This window comes from Trachinotus anak, unplaced genomic scaffold (assembly GCF_046630095.1).
Source record: "Trachinotus anak isolate AG129_WGS33_773 ecotype Australia unplaced genomic scaffold, CSIRO_AGI_Tana_v1 ptg000008l, whole genome shotgun sequence".
NCBI lineage: Eukaryota > Metazoa > Chordata > Actinopteri > Carangiformes > Carangidae > Trachinotus > Trachinotus anak.
The window spans coordinates 24,154,313-24,175,757 of NW_027273859.1; the positions used below are offsets into that span (position 1 = coordinate 24,154,313).

General features: G+C 42.2%; 1 protein-coding gene across 2 annotated transcripts; it reads left to right on the forward strand.

Moving 5' to 3' along the window:
• Positions 1-509: 509 nt before the first annotated feature.
• Positions 510-20,583, forward strand: scarf2 (scavenger receptor class F, member 2). 2 transcript variants are annotated; one of them, XM_071483679.1, is made up of 12 exons: positions 1,011-1,253; positions 1,499-1,534; positions 3,741-3,799; positions 3,900-4,001; positions 4,618-5,137; positions 5,656-5,874; positions 6,095-6,223; positions 6,564-6,667; positions 7,949-8,063; positions 8,381-8,478; positions 14,453-14,608; positions 16,366-17,756. In XM_071483679.1, exons 1-12 carry the CDS (start codon positions 1,144-1,146, stop codon positions 17,604-17,606), a joined length of 2,889 nt encoding a protein of 962 aa, XP_071339780.1. In that variant the 5' UTR covers positions 1,011-1,143; the 3' UTR covers positions 17,607-17,756. The 2 variants fall into 2 exon arrangements, with proteins under 2 accessions (XP_071339781.1, XP_071339780.1); XM_071483680.1 differs by lacking the exon at positions 1,499-1,534 and having other exon boundaries at positions 510-1,253; positions 16,366-20,583.
• Positions 20,584-21,445: the final 862 nt, after the last annotated feature.

The window sequence follows — 21,445 nt, forward strand, 5'->3', positions numbered from 1 at the left end:
TTCTACAGACATCAGTGGTGAGGAGGCCTTGGAGTTGCATTTACAGGATTTACTCCAGGAGGTGCCATATGCCAGAATCACTTTGTTCCTGTTAACAGATGGGGGAGCCATTGTTTCACATGTAGTTGTTACACTCCTGCCCCCTCCACCCCCCACACTCAAAAGCACCCAGACTTTCTTCGCCCATTAAAATTAAGATGACCTTAAATTAATGTCTGTCTGTTTTTTTAAGTTAGTTACTATTCTACAAATCATAGCCTGTCTACAAATCTATCCTCTTAAATTTTGGAAGATGAATCTCAGATACTTGACTGTCAGTGATAATTGTGACAACAGTGATCATTTTCATTTCATATGGGAGCAATGCTTTTTCATCTTCATCTTCATTCACTTTTTGTTTGGTAAAATGGAAAAAAAAAAAAGAAAAAGGGGGCATTAGACATTTTTTTTTTAACCAAGGCCACTAAAACAGACCCAGTTGCACACAGGCGTATGTAAATCTGGTGGCGCACACATGGCGCACAAAGCCAAAGATAGAGTAACAAATCAGGAATTTCCCTCCTGCCACTCCTGAGAGCGCAAGACAGGACAGAAGTTACGGATTCAGCGCGTCTCCTCAGAGAGGATAAGGCGAAAGGCAGCGAATCCGCCTCTGTACTTTTATTTTTGTCAAGATTATCATCAATCCACAGGTTTCCGGACGCGTTGAGGACATTAGATTGGGAGGAAAAGAAAAAAAAAAAAAAGTTATTTCTGTGTCATTATGAGTCTGGACCCATCAGCTTTGCATGATGGATTCTTCCAGAAACTTTGATGGAATGAACGGCGCACTGCAGGAGAACAAGGCTGGTGAAGCAAAGTGTGATTGTGGAGTTCTGGTTTTGTGACTCCTCAGATGGTGGGATTGTTGTCGCTGGGCATTTTGAGTTTCTCGATGGCGTAGGTGGTGGTGGGACTTTCTTTTTTTTTTATAAACACCTTAAATACTGAAGGATTTCGTATTTCTAACGCAAGATACATCTGGATTATGTGCGCGGAAGAAATTTGGAGTGTCTAACAAAGTAGAAAAGCCACCATCAGTAGTTCTGGAGGAGGGGAATGCGGAGTAAAAACGGCGTCTAGAAGGATGCTGCTGCTCTTACAATGGAAGTGAAGAACTCTTTTGCTGTCGTTGCGGTGGTTTGTCTCTTCTTTTGCTCCACTTTCAGCCAAGAACTCAACCCTAAAGGCAGGAATGTATGCAAAGCCCCCGGGTAAGCATCACTGCAGAGGAATATGGGATGTATTGAACTGGTTGTAGGTGCAAATCAGCTTGTTTGTTCGTTTCCTTGTGACATTTCGGCCTCATTCTGCCTTATCACTCTCTATTAAAATAGTCCAGCCGGAGTTGGGATTACATTGAAAACAAACGGCATCAGCTCATTTTTCATTCCTTTTGAATTTGCTTGAAGGAAAACGCATTTTGACACATCAGTAACTTCATAAATTTTTTTTGCAGTGTTGGCCGTCTGCACGAAGAGCGGTTCTCACTAAAGTGAGTCACCGTTAACTTGTTGTGAAATCAACCAACCTTTTTTTTTTTTTTTTAGACTTTCAACATATCACCAAGTTTTAGTCGATGCATTATTTCACTTTGCCCTTTTCATTCCCACATATAACATGCTCATTGTATAGCAGGAGGAGGAGCCCATTGAAGAAAGCAGCTATACAGATGTGTACATCTGGAACAGATGGAGTGGAGTGTTTTGTTGCTCTGTAGGGGGCGCTCCTATTGACCTTCACAGTATTCGTGGCACAGTTTGATAACCACACTGTGGTTAAAGTTTTGAAAAGTTTAGAAGTTTCTAAAGTGATGAAAGCATATTTTGTTTTTCGGTTGATATTTCAGCATTAAAAAAATCAAGCATTTGAAAAGTAATCATAGCATTTCTAAGCATTTCTTGATGACCTCTAGGAAAATAGCTGAGCCTGTGGATATCTGCAGCGTAAAAAGAAAAACATCCAAGTCCACAATTGCTGACTGCAGCATCCAAGCTTGTTGGACAGATGTCTATGACTTGAAACTGTGGTAGGCAAGAGGCAGCAAATGTAGTCTAGAGCTTATCCTCTCATATCCTGAAACAGATGTGTGATAAGAAGTCATGTGCTTACAGTTTGTTGAAGTAGGCTATCTCTTGTTTCCTGTAACATAACTTGAGCAGAGTTTCGGACAGATGAGCATGCAAACTAAAAAAGTTGAAAAAAAAAAAAAAGAAGATGAAGAATATTTCCTGTGCAGGCAAAGTTCTTGGAGTAAAACTGAAAATAGCTTATCAGAAAAGCCACACACTGTATTTTTTACAGTCAGAATGAAATGCAAAGTAATCAGGAGCTGCTCCTCAAAAGTTGGAGGTTGTGCTGTCACCTCATAGATTTTCCTGTGCTTCATGGGGCAACAAATTGCCCCCCCCCCCCCCCAAAAAAAAAAACAATCCTATTTTTGTACTTTGTGAAGCTCTCAGTGTGATATATATATAGTACTGGCTTCCACTGTTCTACAAGTTTGACACTTTGCCCTCCTTCCAGTATTCAACATTCATTACATTGAACCCTCCACTCACCGCTCACTTGTTTTTCCCAATATGCCTATTCTTTTTTTTTTTTTCTAACTTGAATCAAATGAATAGAGGGAAGTAATTCAGCATTTATCATCACTAGTCAGTTTTTCCAGTACGTGTCTAGGAATTGCAAAATCAGCTGCTGTAGCTGGAATAGCAATACATCCTAACTGCTGATGCCTTCAACACTGATTGTTTTCCAGAATCATGTGCACCTAAAAACGGTCTGGGAACAAAAAAAAAAAAAAAAGCTGTCAGCCATGTGATGTTTTGAGTACTGATGTAGAAAAATGTGTTTTTGAATCAGGGAAAGCAGTTATTGAAGTCCTTGGCAAAGGTAGTTGGTACATTCTTTATGTAATAATGGAAGGCAAACAGGAGCGCAGCTTTGCTTCTAAACATTACACTAATGCCACAAGACAGTGAATGTAATCTTTCTCCCCCAGTACTGGGATGAATTGGCTGTGTTAAAGGTCAACAAGGGTCAACTCTGGAGTTTGTCAAAATTTGGAGCAGCCCAGCTACTAAAAGTTAAATCCAGCACCATGTTATATGTGGTAAAAGGCTTATTCATTCCTTCATAACAAGTGAAAGCATACAGAGGTTAGACCTGTGTTATCTACCACGTGCCTATTTTGGGATAAAACACAGCATTGCTTCCTGCTCACTGGCTGAAAGCAAACTGCCATCTTCAAACGCTTTAGGGGAAGCTGACGTGTTGCAGGGGCCCCATTTAGGTCACGGGCTTGGGAGGAAGAAGAGACACATCCGTCCTTTCCTGACAGGCCGAAAACGTGGCTGCAGAATGTTTCTCTTGAATATTCATACTCCTCCTTCAGAGTTCCCTGAAGGCTGTGGAAAGCCAAAGAATCCAATAAACTGCAGATTCAGGGGTTAAGGGCCTTTTGACTACTGCATACAGTTGGATGTGAGTGACCCACATTCAGAAAGTTATGCAACCATGTGCTCAGCATATGCGTCATGTACAATGCCCAGCATATGTTTGCAGAATTCGGCATCAGCCACATATGAGATCAAAGAGGCAGGAGTTGGGCGTGGACGTTGTGTTTGTTTTCCCTGTGTTTCAGTGAGGTGCTGCGTCTTTTCCCCTCTCATTCCGACTCTCCTAACGTCTTTTTCCAGGTCATCGGGATCAGTGTGCTGCAGTGGATGGGGGCAGCTAGGGGATGAATGCCCGACACGTATGTACCACACAGAGTTCTGCTAACATTTATCAGTGCACGTCAGACAGCTCATTGTGCAAGCCAGCTGAATAATGTGGCCTCTTCTTGTTCACCCAAGCTCTCTGTGAAGGCAACTTCACCTGCAAGGAAAATGAGGTGTGTGTCAGGCCTAATGAATGCCGCTGTCGTCATGGATACTTTGGAGCTAGCTGTGACACGAGTAAGGAATATTTTTACATTTTACATTTCTGCCTTTGGCCCCTTGACTATGGTGTTAAAAGGTCAAATTTTTAGCTCCTACTGAAATGGATTTACTGTTTTTTTTTTTTAATCATGCAAGCAGCATGGCAGTGTTGGTGTGTCTGTCAGTTGATCCAGCACTATTAGGTTGATTACTGTAAAACCTTTTTATACCAATATTCATGATGCCCAGAGGATGAATCTGATGACTTTGAGGATCCTGTCACTTTTTCTTTTGCGCTACCAGCAGATTGACATTGACATTGACATTTGAGAGAAATATCTCAAACACTTTTCAGTGGACGCCATTAAATGTGGTAAACACACTGATGTTCCCCCTCAAGATGAATTGAAATAACTTTGGTCATCCCCTGTCAAGTTTTCATTCAATAGCTTGACATGCTAAGCTAAGATGGTGACCACAGTAAACATTATACCTGCTAAACATCAGTATGACTGGATCTGTGTCAAACTATAGCCTCAGACATTGCCGCTGCTAGCATAGCTGTAGGCTCATACTCTTGTTTAAGGATATTTAACAAGTCAGAAGACTTTTTGTTTCCTGTTTCCTGATTACCACATCTGTCCTCTAACAGAGTGCCCTGCCCAGTTCTGGGGTCCGGACTGCAAGGGGAAATGTAATTGTTACCCCAACGGCCAGTGTGATGACTTGACCGGCGAGTGTACCTGCAACCACAATCGCTGGGGACCAAACTGCGAGAATGCATGCTTGTGCCAAAAGGGCAAATGTGATCAAGAGACGGGCAAATGCACGTGCCACCCCGGCGTCTGGGGTCCCCAGTGCAATAACAACTGCTACTGCAGCATCAACTCTGTCTGTGATGCCATGACAGGGCGTTGTTTGTGCAACCCCGGCTGGACGGGGCGGAACTGTGCAATACAGTGTAACTGTAACAATTCACCATGTGACCAGTTCACGGGACGTTGCCAGTGCCGAGAGAGGCTGTGGGGCCCCCGGTGCGAGCGATACTGCCAGTGTGTCCACGGCAAATGCAACCAAGCCGACGGCTCGTGTACCTGCATACCGGGGTACCGTGGGAAATTCTGCAGGGAAACGTGTCCTGCTGGATACTATGGTCAAAATTGCAGGAACAGGTGGGAGGAAATAACTTGGCAGAGCAAATGTACCATTTCAAAAACACAGGAAACATGTAGTTTTACAGATGCCTTATGTTCAGGCCCCTTGTCTGATCCATATTATGGTGTGGTTTTGTGGTTTTGATAGGAAATAAGATTTGATATATGCTGCAGCTGATAACCCTTAAAATATTTGAACATGTTGCTTAATGGAGCAATAATAAAGTGAGATTTAGGAGTTGGTATTCACATTATCCCATAATCATCAGCCAACATGTAAAAGCAATTCAGGCTAAGTGCTTTACCTTCCATGGACTGGGCCGTTCTCACATGATGCAGTTGCTATAAAGCAAAGAGAACGCAGTAAGAGTTCAGTGTTGTTTATCTCCCTCTTTAAATGATCATTAGAGGAAGAAATTTAAAACATGCAAACACAGATGGCTTTTATCAGCTTTCAGATCCTATAACAGCTTCATTACATTTATGTAAACAAGGCAAATGAGAATTCTTTTTCCGTTTTCTTTGGCTGGCCTCAGGTGTGGGCACTGCAAGGGCCAGCAGCCCTGTAAGATCACAGAGGGACGCTGCATCACCTGCGACAGAGGCTGGAATGGGACACGGTGCGATCAGCTCTGCTCCAAGGGCTTCTTTGGCGAAAACTGCCAGGAAGTGTGTCCCACCTGTAAAGACGGTCACCACTGCGACCCCATTCATGGCAAGTGCTCTCACTGCAACCCCGGCTGGATTGGGGACAGGTAGGAAAACACCCACAGCAAGACTGTAGAAGAAACATGCACAAACAACAACATGCCTGTTTTGTTTTGTTTTTTTCCCGTAGAGCTTTATCATTTCAAAAACATAGGGCCAGTGCCTTTAACTAGTAGCTGCTATAATACAATTTACCACACTGCCCATGACTCATTCTTGTAGTTCTGAAAATGACTGTAATCACTGCATTCCTTGTGTGTGCCATAGGTGCGAGGTGCGCTGCCCCAACGGCACGTACGGCGAGAACTGTGAGAACAACTGCAGCCACTGTTTTAACGGCATCTGTCACTTCGTCACCGGAGAGTGCCTGTGTGACCCAGGCTTTTATGGCACCTAGTAAGTCATAAGACAACTCACACTCAAAAAAAAAAGAAAACTTAGGCCCTTGGCAGCATACAGTACATAGTGGAAAGGATTGATGCTTTTCATATTGCGGTTGTCACACACATATATATCTTGGGATTTGAAGGAGTGAGCCTGTGTTTGTTGAGGCATGTTTTTACAGATACTGATAAAGCACAGTCTGGGAGTAGAAAAGTGAAATTCCTATAAACTTCATCTCATAATAAAAAATGCTTGTTTTTTTTCCCCCCTCTTCCTGCGTCCTATTTTGCACATCTGTCACTTGGAAAGGACATTAAACAGATGTTGTTTTTGTCTCCTCTCTGTACTCAAGCTGCAATATGACCTGTCAACCTGGCCAGTATGGAGTGAACTGCAACCAAACCTGCTCTTGCCATGACAAGAACTGTGATCCTGTGTCTGGTGCCTGCTATCTCCGTAAGAAAACCTTAGTTTCTTTGTCAAGAGTAACCACATGCTTTATGGTTATGATGTTTTTAAGGGGTTTCTGTGAACACCAGTAGTCAGAAACTAGTGTTTTTCTTAGTAATGTACCTTTTCCAAAGACCCATGCTGCACATACAGAATCAGTTCTCAGTGTCTAAAAGTGTTTGTCCTAAAAGCCAGATGCCACTGCTGCATTAAATGTCTAATAGTTGGCTGTATACACTTCGTACCAACAAGCACATCTATTCAGGTCAGTGTGTGTAGTAGGAGAGTTAAGGTTGCGGGCCCTTGATAGCGTTTCCAGACCCAGACCGGTGTCCTTTTTACGGCTGTGTTTGTTGGCTTGGTTCCTGAGAGAGAGAGAGAGAGAGAGAGGAAGAGAGAGAGAGGGAGAGGAAGGAAGAAGAAAAAAGAGCACGGGGGGATGGAGAAATGGGAAGAGAAAAGGAGAAGTTGGAAGGGAGACAGAGAGTAGAGGAAAAAGTGATGATAGGAAGCAGACAGGAGAGAATATCAAGGTAGCAAGGATTCTGGCCCATGACCAGGATGGGCAGCGGCAGGTTGGTCAGTGATATTATAAGATCTTGTCACTTTTACCTAACCGGCCCCCCCTTTCCCTCACAAACCAGCAATAACAACATGCCACGCCCAGTCTGCCCAACAATCCATCTCAGCCTCATGTGACAGCGTAAAGACCCGGGGGCCACCACTACGTACCCCTTAACTGATGCTTCGCCTCTCCTCCGGTGTCATACTTATGCAATACAGCACTTATCATCTTTGGGGTGTATCCCACTTGAGCGGGGAGGGCAGCTAATATATCATCGAGTTACGGTGAGGGGTTGTGTAGTAAAGAGGGGGTGAAGGGAAGAAGTTGCTTGCAGGAAATCAGCAATGAAAGGGTAAGTGGTCCCGTGCCTTGAGGGAGATAAGATTAATAGTGAATTATTTGTGGCTAATTTCAGCCCGTTGCAATCTCATTTCCTCCGAGATGCTTCATGTCAGATCAGCTACTGAAAATCAATTATTAACGCAGCGCCGTGCTCCATCTTTATTACTGAAACTATCACATGAATAAAAATTATGCCTAGTGAGTTTAACCCCATGCTTGGGTCATTTGAATGTAGTTTTATAGTAAATCATAACGATTTCCTACATGCCGAGGTTTTTTAGTGCTTGTGATGACAGAGAGGGAGATTTGTTGAAACTGGCATCCAGAGCTTCCCTGCGCCAGTGTGGCACACCCAGAATCCTCTGTGTCTCGTCTTTCAGAGCCCAACCAGCGGATGGGTGTGATTGCGGCTGGAACCCTGGTCGCCTTTTTACTGATTGTCCTCCTCTCGCTGCTGTGTTGCTGCTGCCTGTGTCGACACAAAGACGACCACAAGTGAGTGACAGGTTTCTTCATCTCAATAGAGCATGACAGGGGCCCGACTACTCAGTGGGAGGTTTGAATAGGTTATGAAAAAAAGAGAAAAATATTTTTCTCTCAGGTTTTTCTCATAGGTACTAGGTTGTTAAATGAGTAAATGTATTTTAAGTACCTTTATATATTGACATTGTAGTGTGAGTAGCAATGTGAGCAGCCAGAGAGCCCTCAAAAGAGGCACAGGGCCAGGTTTAATATGCCTCTTTTGAATGATTCATTTGGATTTCCATGGCATCATCCCTTTTCAATCCTAACCAAGACAACTCTACCAACAGCAAAAAAGCCAAGCGGATCCTGTGTGGACGATTCAGCCGAATCAGCACTAAACTTCCCCGTATTCCACTGAGGCGACAGAAACTGCCCAAAGTAGTCGGTAAGCTCCAGAATTCTCTCTCTCATATCCCGCTGCAGTGCTGCCGGAAGCTGCTGGAGTTTATGTAATCTTTCTTTCTGGTGCTTGTACAACAGCAGTCTGCTGAAGTGACTGCGTTACATAAAGAAAGTCACCTCATTCTTAGCTTTGTTAATAGTCAGTGCTTGATTAACTTCAGAATCAGATTTTGAATTAAGAGTGGAGATGTCAGATTATGTAAAAACTGTGACCTCAGTGGTTATTAGTGCTTTTAAATGTCTTCAGTTGGACACAGTAGAGACAGTGACAGCGATGAATGGCAGTCAAAGGGAGCATTTTACTTCAGTGCTACCTTAGTCTGCCTCTTAGATGATGAATAGGGTTGAAAAGTGTATGGTGGCTGCCAGGCGAGTATGGGGTTTCATTTGAAAGGAATGCACTGGTTTTAGAGCCCCTTATTATTCTTGGCACCCTCAAATGCCATGTGTTCATATTATTACAACCCTAAACTGGGGCTTTTTTCTTCCCATTTTCTTTGCTCGTTTCCATCGTCTTTTCTCGGCCTGACGAGGAGGCTGTGTTATTAAAAGACGGCTAGTGGTTGTCGGGGGGCCCCAGGTGGTGGTGAGTGACGCGCTATCAAAGGCCGCACTGTTTGGGTGGACACTGCTGCTCTCCATGTGGAGGTCTCGTGGTGTGTGACAGATCTGACTGTGACCCCATTTTTTTTTTTTTATAGCCGACAGAGGAGATATGCTGATCTTTGAAAGCTCATCACACATGGCTGTTTTTGTTCAGGGTTCACAGGTTGTTTTAAAAATGCACAATTATCTGCAATTCTTAACCAAAACTGACCTCTTGACCCCGTTAGCTTTAGATGTTACATCTCTTACATCTTCATACCGTATCAATCATTATTCTTTGTTGTGACAGTACATGCAGCTGCAGGATTAATCAGACCACAGCAGCTATATTTTACTGAAAACTTGTTCAATAACACTTGAAGAAATCAAGTCCTTTAAGGTTAGACGCTGGGTCCAGGTTGGCCGCACTGGGGGCATAGCTGAAGGTAGTGACTGTTTTGTTGTGACATAATTTTAAGACACAGGACATCGCACATTCCACAATATGGGAACTTTAATGTACAACAATTTTCTATCGACAAAATATTGTTAAAATTCACTTATCAAGAAAACAATGACATATATTAATTGGTTCCTACCTCCAATGTGATGGTTTGCTGCGTCGTTTGTTTTGTATCATTGTAAAGTGAATATCTTTGGACTGTTATTCTGGAAAAACAAGCAATTTGAAGATGTCAACCTAGGACTCTTAAGAATTTGTAATGTGAGTTTTCTGACATCCTGTAGACTAAATGATACATTGATTGGTCAGTGTTGCAGAGCATCCTGATTTTGATGTAGATCAAGCATCACTATAAACACAGCCATTTGAAGAGGCCTGTTGAAGTCACTGTGGCGTGGGAGGAGTTAAAACATGATGACCTGGTTTCTTTTTTTTGTGTGAGCAGCACATGCCTCCTCTGTTATCCAGCTGATTATTTAACCTAGGATCTGTCTCCAGTATATCTCAGTTCAAAACACAACACTGGGACAGAGTTGCCTTTGTCCTGACAATGTGGGACATCAGTATCCTTGCTCGTAAAAATCCTCACCATGTGACGCAATGTGCCAGAGGCGAAGCATCATCTGTGTCAAATAACCAATTTCACATTTTTACATTTTTTAGTCCTTTACTGTCAAAATTACTGCATTTTCACAGAACAAAGAGGTCATCGACCAATCAGATTTAAGAACAGACCTGAATTCCCATTCATCGATTAGAACTGATTGTCTGTCTCCTCCTTCCTGATTTGTCCTATCCAGGTTTTTGCAATTTTGCTTTCTGTTGGGCTGCCCACACAAGCATGGTCTGCCAACATTAAAAGAGTCTAACTCTGACCGGGGCTACACAGTCCTGCACACACACACACACACATTCCAGAGGGGGCCCAAAGGGGCTGGAAACAGGAAGTGGTCAAATTTACCCCAGCTCGTGTCAGAACTGTGATTTATCCACACCAGGGTCAGTGGCAACAGATGTGGCAAGACAAAATGAAAAAGGAACGTGGGGGGAAGCAGGGGAGGAAGACAACATTTGCTCCTCTGTTAGCATAGTCAGCTTCAGAGAAATAGCTACATGAACACGCTGTCACCTATTCCCCTTTTGGCAAAACTACGACTGTTTGCTTGTAGTTTGGCATTCCATTCTGAGCATATTTACTCCACACCCTACAGATCACGTCCGTGAAGCATTCCTTGCATCCTCTGTGTCCAAATGCTTCCCCATGGGTGAGTGCTGAGAGCAGCACCACCTGCTTTTTTCATCTTTATTTATCCAAAAGAAAGTTGGCTGGGTTTGCAAATGTGTTTGCAGCAACACTCTCAACTTCACTTGCATGCAGTTGTGAGCTGCGTCATAAAAAAGGGCAAACAAAGGGTATTTGTTAACAATTATGATCAGTGACTGGTCTGCAGGCTCTGAGGTGGCTATGTTGGATGTGTAATGTATTTGTCTCAACTGTTTAGACTTGTTTAGACATGCAATCCAGTGACCCTGACGTGGGCTATTTCAGGCTGAAACATATTGATTCTTATTGTTATTGGCAAATAATATTCCCATTCTGTACCCAGATTTCCACAGCTGGGCCAGACATTTGAACTAGCAGACTTCTTATTCTAGCCCAGCTCTCTAGCCTCTTCCCTAGGTCTGTACACACGACCCCCACCACTGAGCAACTGTGGCGGTGGAGCTCTGCAGCTGGGACGTGTCAATAATGCCCTGTTGTGCATGGTTGGCCTCCATGTAGGGAGGGATCACGGTGGCATCCAGTCTGCAGAGCAGTATGCCCCGCTTGACCCAGAGTCTGGAGGGAGCAGCTTTCAAGGGCAGCAGTTGTTTGGAACTGCATACAACTAATGTTGGAAAATGGCCATGTGTTGTTGACTAACTTAACTGACGTCTCTGCATAGGTTAGCTGCTCCACATTCCTCAGTCACTGCCTATCTGCCTGCTGCTGCACAGTAATGACCCTGCAAGGGCAGAAGATAGAGCACATACTCTGTCTTGTTCATTTATTTATTCCTCTCACAAACATTTTTGGGTCATGCACATCTCTGGATAAATATTTTACTACCCTCTGTGTTATACTTTATATTGTTATTATGTATATTGTTATTAATCTACTGCATCCACACAAAGCTGATTTGAATCCGATGAGAATAGTAGTGCCATATTACATTTTGTGTAGTCATTTGTGTAATCACCGCAGTACAACATTAACTACAAATGTATAGAGAGCAGGCTGGCATTTGTATGGATACAAGATATCTTTAAATAATCACATGGACGGGTGGCCTTGGATGGAAAATACCCTCTACATAAATGTCCAACACACTTTGTGTCCTTTTTACACACATGCACTTGCGTATTTTAGACATGTTGCACCTGTGTTGACATTATGCACCCCTCAAGTAACACAAAGTCATTAGACCTCCAACTCACACATGTAGGTCAGAGGTTTACATTAGTTACTGGGGATAAAGGTAAGAAAATCCTTTTTAAGAAACAATGGTTTTAGATCAGTGTAGCAATAAAGATTAACCTAATTAACCTAATAATTATTTCTCAGCGTGTCAGCAAGACTTTGAACCAGACCTTCAATCTGAGAAAGTAACCTGCAGCTAAAATCTGTGATCTGGAAAACTAAATAAAACTCAGCAGCATCGAGGAAAAAAACACATTCATTCATTCTTTGTACAAACATGTAGCATATAGACACGCAGCTTCTCTAACCCACTTCTGATTTGACCGTGACTAAATCTGCCCAACAGAGAGTCACATGGTGTGACGCAAAAGGATGGGCACAGGAAGCAAGAGAATAAACATCAGGCCGGTTTGAGGATGAAAAATAAATCAGATATGTTCAGTTTACACTTTATGGTGAGAGGAACCTCTAAACAAGGTTAAGGTCAAGATTTTCTTGTTTTGTAGCATTTTAAAAGTGCATGAATATTGAACACTAACAAGGGGAGATGCAAACAAAGCTGCGTGAAATCTGAGTGACTCATATACTGATATGACAGATGGAATTCAAAGTAAATAAAATTGTTGATCACACAGTGGTTCTAGACATGACCAAGTCTGCAAAAGCCCTGCTGAAGAGCTCTTGAAGTAGCTCGTCTTTTTAGTTACAGTCAGACAACAACAGCTAAGGAGCCAGGATTTGTTCCTAGCCAGGGCACAGTCCAGGGGATTCCTTGCATGCAGGGTTTGTCTCAGGTCTAAACAAACGGATGGACCCATGTGTCATCGGGCATGTAAACATCTGCATCTGATGTGGTCGGTCATGTCGAGTTAACGCCCAGTTCAGTTTATGCCAAAACCGTTCATGCCAGATGGGAAGATCAGCCGCAAGTATCCGTCAGAAACCACAGCTGTCCTGAGACTGAAGGGTCAGCAGAAAGCTGCAGTGTCTGAAGGGGAGGCAGGGAGGAGGATGGAAAGAGCAAGAGGGAGACAGGGAGAGAGAAACATGACTTGACCTACATATCATTGGGGGAGAGGATTCTGAGGAAGATGATGAAAGAATCCAGTTGGGACTTATTTTGCTCAGCGTCTCAATACTTGAGAAGAGCACAATAAGACATGACGTGACATTAACTGATTGTGTACAGGCTAGTACTAGTCTTTATGCTAACTAGGTTAACCTTATTAGCTTCATAATTATTGCTCAGTGATTAGATTGGTATCAGTCTTCTCATCTCACTCTCAGAAGGAGATACATATTGTTTTTCCCAAAACACTGAACCATCACTTTAAGGAAAATGTACATTTTTTAAAGGTCCCCTATGTTACACTTTTCTGCTGTTTTACTTGAAGTTTAAATATCCGTAAGAAGACATATTTGTGGTTGTAAGTATCAAAAACCACCTCAATGTAGTTTTACCTCTCTCAGCCTCTCTCTCTCTGGAGCTCGAGTGACAACAGGTCAGTGAGCCAATCAGAAGAGCTCTTCGCCCCTCTTCTGATTGGCTGACTGTTTTCTGAGTGATCAGATAAAAATATAGGAGATTTCAAGTAAATACTCAGAGAAACCAAATCCTGCAAGGTTGGGTGGTGGGTCTGGGTGGGCTGGGCTTGGGGCATGGCAGAGAGTGGTGACTGTAGTTGTGACACCACAAACAACGCGGAACTCGTTTTCAGGCACAGTTTCTGGGCTGTGTGCAATTCTCTGTGGACTGAGTGTTTTGATACTATCATAGTAATAATATAGAACCTAGACTTGCTTTATCATCAAAAAAGACAGAAATCATACTTTATACAATATGGGACCTTTAAGCGCTTAATTTTCACTTTCATGTCATTTCATTGAAATGAAATGTATACTTTAGAATCTTGTTGATAGAACAACTAATCATAGCTCACATACCCAATAATTTATTTAGCCATTCATGAATGATGAATGATTAGTAAATTATTATCTAAACCTTGCTAGCATCTGTGGTAATATTTCAAAGTATCTCTTGGGTTTCCTGGGAGTTTGGATCACATGGAGCTGTTGACCCACAATGAACAAAGATGTTAGTCTTGGTTTAATTGAGGCTTTCAGTGTAATATTATGGTCAGAATGCTGTTTCCTGTCTGTCTTATAATCTACTAAGATAAATCCTGAATCGCTTTAGCTTTTGGCATCAACATATGAAAATACTGATGAAACTGAAAATACTGCTTTCGTAACCCCATAACATTGGAGTGTCTACCTCACATGAAAAACAAATAAAACCCCAATTTTTCTGCAGACTCATTTAAACCAACACTCTCTGCAACTCTGCTGCAGTTGTGAGAGTGAGTGAGAACAGACTGTTGTTCTTGTAACACAGTACAATACCCTCTGACTGACCTTTTGGCTTCTGCGTTTGTTTTCTGTTCTCAGTAGCCCACCACGACCCAGAGAACACCTTCAACTGCAGCTTCATCGAGCCCCCCTCGGTGGCCGAGCAGCCCTCCCCCTCCTCCTGGTCGTCCCAGGAGTCTTTCTCTTCCTTTGAGAGCGGAGACGAGGGGCCAGTTTACTGTGTCCCCCATGAAGGTGAGTCATTGTTAGGATAAATAAACAGTTTAGTTATCTGGAATGACGCACATAAATCCATAATTTGTCTTTGGCATGTAGGGGTCCACACACACACATGCGTGCACACACACACTTATGGACATGTTTCTGAAGAAGTCAAGATCCCCTCTGTGCCAAGCAATGACTCGCCCGTTTCTGTAAATCTCATTATGGAGATAGTTGGCCCTTTATCCTATGCCATCTAGGTCCAGGTTTTGCTTCAAGAACAAGGGGAGTATAAACAGGAAATGGAATAGTCAAGTCAGCATATGGCACAAATCCAAACAGTGACTAGGTCCTTGAAGTTTGGTGGAAAACACCCATTCCATCAGTTTCTATTCTGGAGGTCTGACAGTGCAAGTCAAGTTTTTTTTGTGGGGATTTTTTTTTTTATGTGTGTCTGACTGTTGTATTTTTAGTGCTCTCTTAGTTTGGTTTTGTTCTCATTCTCTCCATAAAGGATTCAAGGGCTTTGAAACAATTGATTCTGAGTAAAAAAGCTTCAGGCAAAAAATGATTATGGTAAACATTATGAAAGGGTTTTGAATAAGAGTTGCACAGATAGGATAATTTGCAGTGGACCCGCTCCAATTCTCAAGTATGTGTATAGAAACTAACTAATGAAGTGGTACAGATATAACTCTTTCAATAATGTGTGTGAGTGCTTTTTATGGTGGGAAGAAAATAATGTGTCCTTGCAGAGAAAACAATGAATGCTGCTATTTGCGAAGGTCACAGATGTTACACATTTGTTAGAAGGCCCAGATCTGAATGCGATGTAGTCTGTTTTCTACAATAGTATTGTCGATATAATTGTCTTGCGCTGTAATCAGTCAATTTTATTTATATAGTTCAAAATCACAAATAACAAACTTGCCACAATGTGTTTTACAATCTTTGTAGCATACAATACCCTCTATCCTTGAAAAACAAACATAACAAAATAAAGAAAAACTTTTTTATGGATATACAGCAGTCTGGTAAACGCTGAAATATAGTGTAATAGTAGCACAAGAGGAGTATCATCAAGCTATTAACTTACTCAGTAACATCTGCAACATAAGCACTGTCTACTGTTTTGAAAGTTGGCATTAGTTAACAACATTAGTTAGCAAACATTAGCTACCATAAGCCAGTGGTCACACTAGACCAGTGGTTGGCAACTGGTTGACCGCAAGCCAAAGCTGCCGGGTTATTTTAAATCTGACTTTTCTTTTTTTTTTCTGAATAGAGAAGAAGAATGCCTATTTAACTTTTATGTTTGGAGTGAACAATAGACACAAACAGTCAAGGATCAGGCTGTGATCTTAGTGTCTACTTCTAAAATAGATCTTCGTCATGGCAACAACAGTTTCCCATAGAATCACTCTTGCCTACAAATAAAAGCAGTGAGAAAGTTTAGGGTCTTTTTAGCCTTTGATTATGGTCTGGTCCACCATCTAATAAAAATAACATTGGCCTGAGGCCAGCACCTTTACTAAACTAAACCACAAACTATTGATTTAAGACAGAATATGTTTCATTGCTTATGAATTGAACCTCACATTTGTACGGGGAAAAATGCAGTACTTCTGTCATAAAGTACATCATTTTACATACCGGTAATTTCATTGATAATGTGTATGGTTATTTGTATTATCTGAAAAGTTTGATACATTCATTTTATATGTTTAAAACTCTGACCACTAGATAGATAATCCTTGACTAATACCTGTTGATCTGCCAATGATCCACAGAATCTGTGAATGAAAGCAAAGAGAAGCGCAGCCCCAGCCCAGCAGCAGAGAAGCCTGAAGCCGTCCTTAATGAGGAGGATGCAGGGGAGTACACCTCCCTGAAAGACACCAGTGTTACAAAGCAGGAAGGCAGTGAGCAGCCCCTGCTCAAGTCCTCTGACAGTGAAGGCTCCACAAGTGGTTCTGAGTCCACCACTGCGGCTCTCTACGCCCGTATTGCCCGCCTCTCTAAGCAGTCCAAGGAGGATGATAGTAGCGGCAAGGACGGGGATGGCACTCCTACACCAGAGGCCAAACGCAATGGAAAACCACCACCTTCACCTGGCAAGCCCAAACCACGCCCACCAGACCCATCCACTAAACCCAAGATATCATGGATACATGGAAATACCACAGGGTCTCCACAGCCCGAGCAGCAGGGGCATGGGGGAATGAAGGGGCTGGCAGTGCCAAAGGAGAAAAAGAGGAGCTCAAGTGATGGCTCAGCCAAAAGTGAGGAGCGGCAGAAAATGAAGGAGAGGAACCGTGAGCAGCAGAAGAAGCAGGAGGGAAAGGAGGCAGATGCCAATGGCTCCCCCAGTAAACACAAACCTCTACGAGGTAAGAAGTCTGGGGATGAGCACAGCAGTCCCAGTCACATGGAGCACATTAATGGTGTTGTTCAGAATGCCCTGAAGAAGATTAGTAGCTTTCACAGCTCCTCATCTGAGAAGAAGAGTGCTGACAGTCCAAAGGAGACTCCCAAGGAGCCACCCAAGAGCCCTAAGGTCATCCATCCTCATATGAACTCTGAGGCTGCCACACTGCTGGCTGCTCAGCTGAAGGAGAAAACCCAAAGCATCAACAGGAACGAGGGGACAGGCCTGACGAAGACCAACGGCCTCTCCACACCCAAAGGCAACCCCAGGGAGAAGCCCACACCTCCACAGAAAGCCAAGAGGACCCCCTCCAGTGGAATGAGCCAGCAGGGCTCCACCAAGCCCCTGCTGCCCACCTCGAGCAGCCTCCAGAAGATGGTGGAACCCATTACTACCGACCTCGGGACCCATGAAGCCAAGAGCCCGGAGAAGCAGGACTTGAACGGCTCAAGGTCAGGGGACCCAACGCTGGATCCTATGCCAAAGAAGACTCCAATAAAAAAGCCACCCAGGAAGAAAGGCAAGGAGGGTACTTTGGATACTCCCGAAAGTAAAATGCCCCAGCAAAAGACTGCCATCATGCCCCCGCAGGTAGTGAAATAAATGGTTTCAAATGACGAACGTTGTAATGGATTTCAAAAAGACTAAAATGGATTTGTTGGTGAACCACATAGTTTTTCAATCAAGGAATTTAAACATTTTCCTGTGTGAGTGTGCTGTGACTTCAGGACCAGCCAAGACTGAGAAATGCTTTTAAATCGAGGGCATATTGGTGAGTTGTATTATAATGACCTCTATACACCAGTGTATTACATTTCAAGAATCCTTTTTTTTTTGTGTAACAACTATGTATCAATCTCACACCACAACCTGTGGCTATGCCGGACACAACTGTGAGAACAGTGGCGCTCAGACATAATCCATAGTTTATTCATCTCTATTCCTCTGCAGTATGTCCACCACTATATTTATATATGGGTTGCTTTTGAGGTTACATAACTGTAGTTTGCTATGCAGGTGTCAGGAAAAAAATAGCTGTTTTTATGTACGCTCTCCACAGGTACTAAAGGTACTAAAAATAACAAGAAAAATTGGATCCTCTGAGGATTGCAAGCTATTTGTTTTTGTTTGTTTGTTTTCACATTTCAGTGGACCAACTTGCACAAATACAGTTAGATATAAGTCTCATTTTAATGTAAAGGCTAGTCTTTGTAGATGAGGGTCCACTTGTTGCTACTACAGCAGATTTCAGGTTGCGACCCTGTGTTATTGGAAATGTTTTGTACGCCCCAGAGTACACATGTAATGCTACACTCTAATGCCAGGACTTAAATGTTCTCCCTACTTGTGAGTCTCCTTTAAAGGTCCCATATTTTACACTTTTATTTGAAGTGTTGATATCCATAAAAAGATATTTTTGTGGTTTTAGGTACCAAAAGCCATATCAATGTATTTTTACATCTCCTCTTTCAGGCTTCTATCTGGAACTCAAGGAACAAAAGTGGGTTAGCCAATCAGAAGAGAGGCTCTGAGCCTCACCTCTGATTGACTGACTGTTTTCTGAGTGATTAAATAAAAATTTCAGGTAAACAAATCCCAAATCCTTCAAGGTTGGATGGTGGGTCCAGGTGGGCCATGCTGGGGGGCATGGCTGAGGGCAGTGACTGCTTTGTTGTGACATCACAAAGTTATGGAAGTCCTAACGGCTCGTTTTAAGGCTCCGTTTCTGAATACAGGCAGTGTGCATTTCTCTGTGGACTTACCGCTTTGATATTTTCACAGTATAATTATAGCAATTAAACCTGCTTCATAATCAAAAAAGACATGGAAATCTCACTTTATGCAGTACAATATGGGACCTTTAATTTCTGAGCTTTAAGGCTCTTCCATACAAAGATATAGCTTTTTTTGGATTTCAACTCAATTTCAGTTGTTCAACTCTGTCAGACATGGTTTGTTGAAGCCCAAACAAGCTATTTGATTTTACAGCAAAAAAGGGCTATTTAAAACCTCTCTCATACCTCTGCTAACACCAAATCACCAGAATGTGCTCTTACTGTACATTTTATTCAGTCAGCTAAACCACTAAACCAAAAATGAAACCCCGAGCTATCCTATGTCCTCACTTTATGTCATGCTTATAAATCACTTTAAACTCACTTAGTTCCTCTGCATTACAGCAACATCTGCAGTTTCCCTATGCTGCATTCAAGAAAGCCTTCAGCAGGACAACATCATCCTGTAAATCAGATGCAATAGATAGTCTCGTTAAAGTTAGTAGATTTCTCCGCAGATCAGATTACAGGACACACTTCCATGCATCTTTATTTGCTCTTTCAGTTTGGCTGAGAAACTAGGTCAGTATCATTTCACAAGAATTTGTTTATGCCATCGGGGTATTGTATGAAAAAAAATCTTGTGAAAGACGTGTTGTCCCCTAAGGATCATATTATCTTAAGCTAGTAGATCAATGCTGAACAAGGTGCTTTCATTTCATTGCTGGTCATAGGACTAAATGGTACCGTGCCTCAAGTGTTACAATGTGCCTCAACTGTGGATCAGTTTAAGCAAAAGGAGCTACGTTCGCCTAAATGTTGCTGCCAACTTTTATTTCAAGTGTTCATCCCTAAAATAAGTCAACCAAACGGTGGTGGGGTGGGAGACTGAAACTGGACGAATTCAGTTTCTCAAGACGACAAAGCTTGTTTTTTTTAGAGAGATAGCTATTTTGAAAGTAGCACTTAAAGCATGAGCTATGAACAATGGATGATAGGTTCAAGTATGCAGCAGGTTAATGTTCATTGGTAAGCTTTGGGCTGAACAGCTAATTTGAAAACTTGTCTTGGTTTTATGTGTTTTTATCAAGGTACAACACATTTCTTTGGCTATTTTTTTCAACATTTTCTACTTGTATACATTGTGTACTTTTTATTATCTTTGTAAGCTGTGCTTATATGACCTTTTAGTTCTGTTTTCCTTGGTGTCAGTGAACTGGCTTTCATGTTTTATCTGCTTTTTTTTTTTTTTTTCATATGTCGCTTATTTTGGGCTCTGAAGCAAACCAACAGTATGAGTACTCTCCTCCTGTAAAGTTTACATTGGCTTTGTAATTGTTCTCTGTTGATGTTATTGTTTGTGTAACACTTAACTGCATGACGCAGAGTGTAATTATATGGCATTAATAGCTGCACAGGAAATCTGTAATCTTCTTTTCTTGTTCCCCCGAGTTGTTATCGTTGCCTCTCGTTAAAAAAAAAAAAATTACTCATACAGAAAGGATTGTACAATACTACTATGATACCACTGTTGAAACAATTGCATATACTTAAAACCATAGCATTGTGTAATTATGAAGTGGCAATTTTTAACCTGACTGGCCCATGCCTGTTTTTACAGGCTTACAGTGCATTTTTGTAAAAATGGGCCTGAAAAGTTGCAAAAACGTTACCAACTGTAGGCCTTAGGTGTATCTTGTCTTTTGTGGTTTGTTTTTAGCAACTTTTGATTTCCATTTGTGTATGGTCATTAAATTGGTGTTTCCTCATTTACTTCTTTGGAATAAAAAAAAGCAATATATGTAGCTCTAGTCGAACCATAACTGAAAAATCAGTCCTCATTTAATGGATTTACAGTGACAGCAATCATATACTGATTCACTAAGACCCCATTCGTTCTTATGGGGTCATAACCTCTTGTTGGCTTCTTCTTCCTGGGTCTTATTCCAGTGTGCCATCAACTAGAACAACAATGAGGTGAAAGGAGATATATTGATTAATACACCACATAAATCTCCTGTTGTATTCTCTAAAGAGATTCATTCAAATTTTGATTGATATCTGACCCTTTCCTGTGACTCTGGGCTACTGGGAGTCCGACAGAGTGGTTCAGTCACAGCGCCTCTTCAAAGAGCCTGAGGGAACCAGGGGACTGTTGATTTGGCTCCTTCAGGATGGGGGGGGGGGACAAGAGCTCCTTTCATAGGGGAAAAACATTGGAAACTCTGTGTTAAGGAGTTAATCACGCGCTGCATATGTGTCCTCTTCTGGCGAGGAGAACAGGGATGAAACCGGGACAGGGCCACAGGGCAGAGAGGGAGGATGGATGTAAGGATGGATGCACAGGCCATGTGATGGGTAATTGGAAACAGAAGATGAAGCAGCTTTGTTTTGGATTCTTGTCTTTTGACATGGTGTTCTACTTCCTCCATACATGTGTATAATGAATGCATGCATGTTTGATAAAGTGTTGAGTTGTGTTAAGTTTTGTTACGGTTGTAGAGCTTCAGTCTGGCTTTGATTCCACTTCACAGACTCATGCCTACTTCAATGTAGCCTAAAGGATTTTGATCTGACTTTGTTTTAGCTAACACACAAAGCTAATATGCTAAGTATTATACCTTCTAATGTCATTGTGAGCATGTTCGCATTTACCTCAAACAACCG

Coding starts and splice junctions, on each gene's coding strand:
- scarf2 (XM_071483679.1), top strand. CDS start 1,144: ATGGAAGTGAAGAACTCTTTTGCTGTCGTTGCGGTGGTTTGTCTCTTC. Junction 1,535..3,740: donor GAAGAGCGGTTCTCACTAAA/GTGAGTCACCGT, acceptor GTCTTTTTCCAG/GTCATCGGGATCAGTGTGCT. Junction 5,875..6,094: donor CCCGGCTGGATTGGGGACAG/GTAGGAAAACAC, acceptor TGTGTGCCATAG/GTGCGAGGTGCGCTGCCCCA.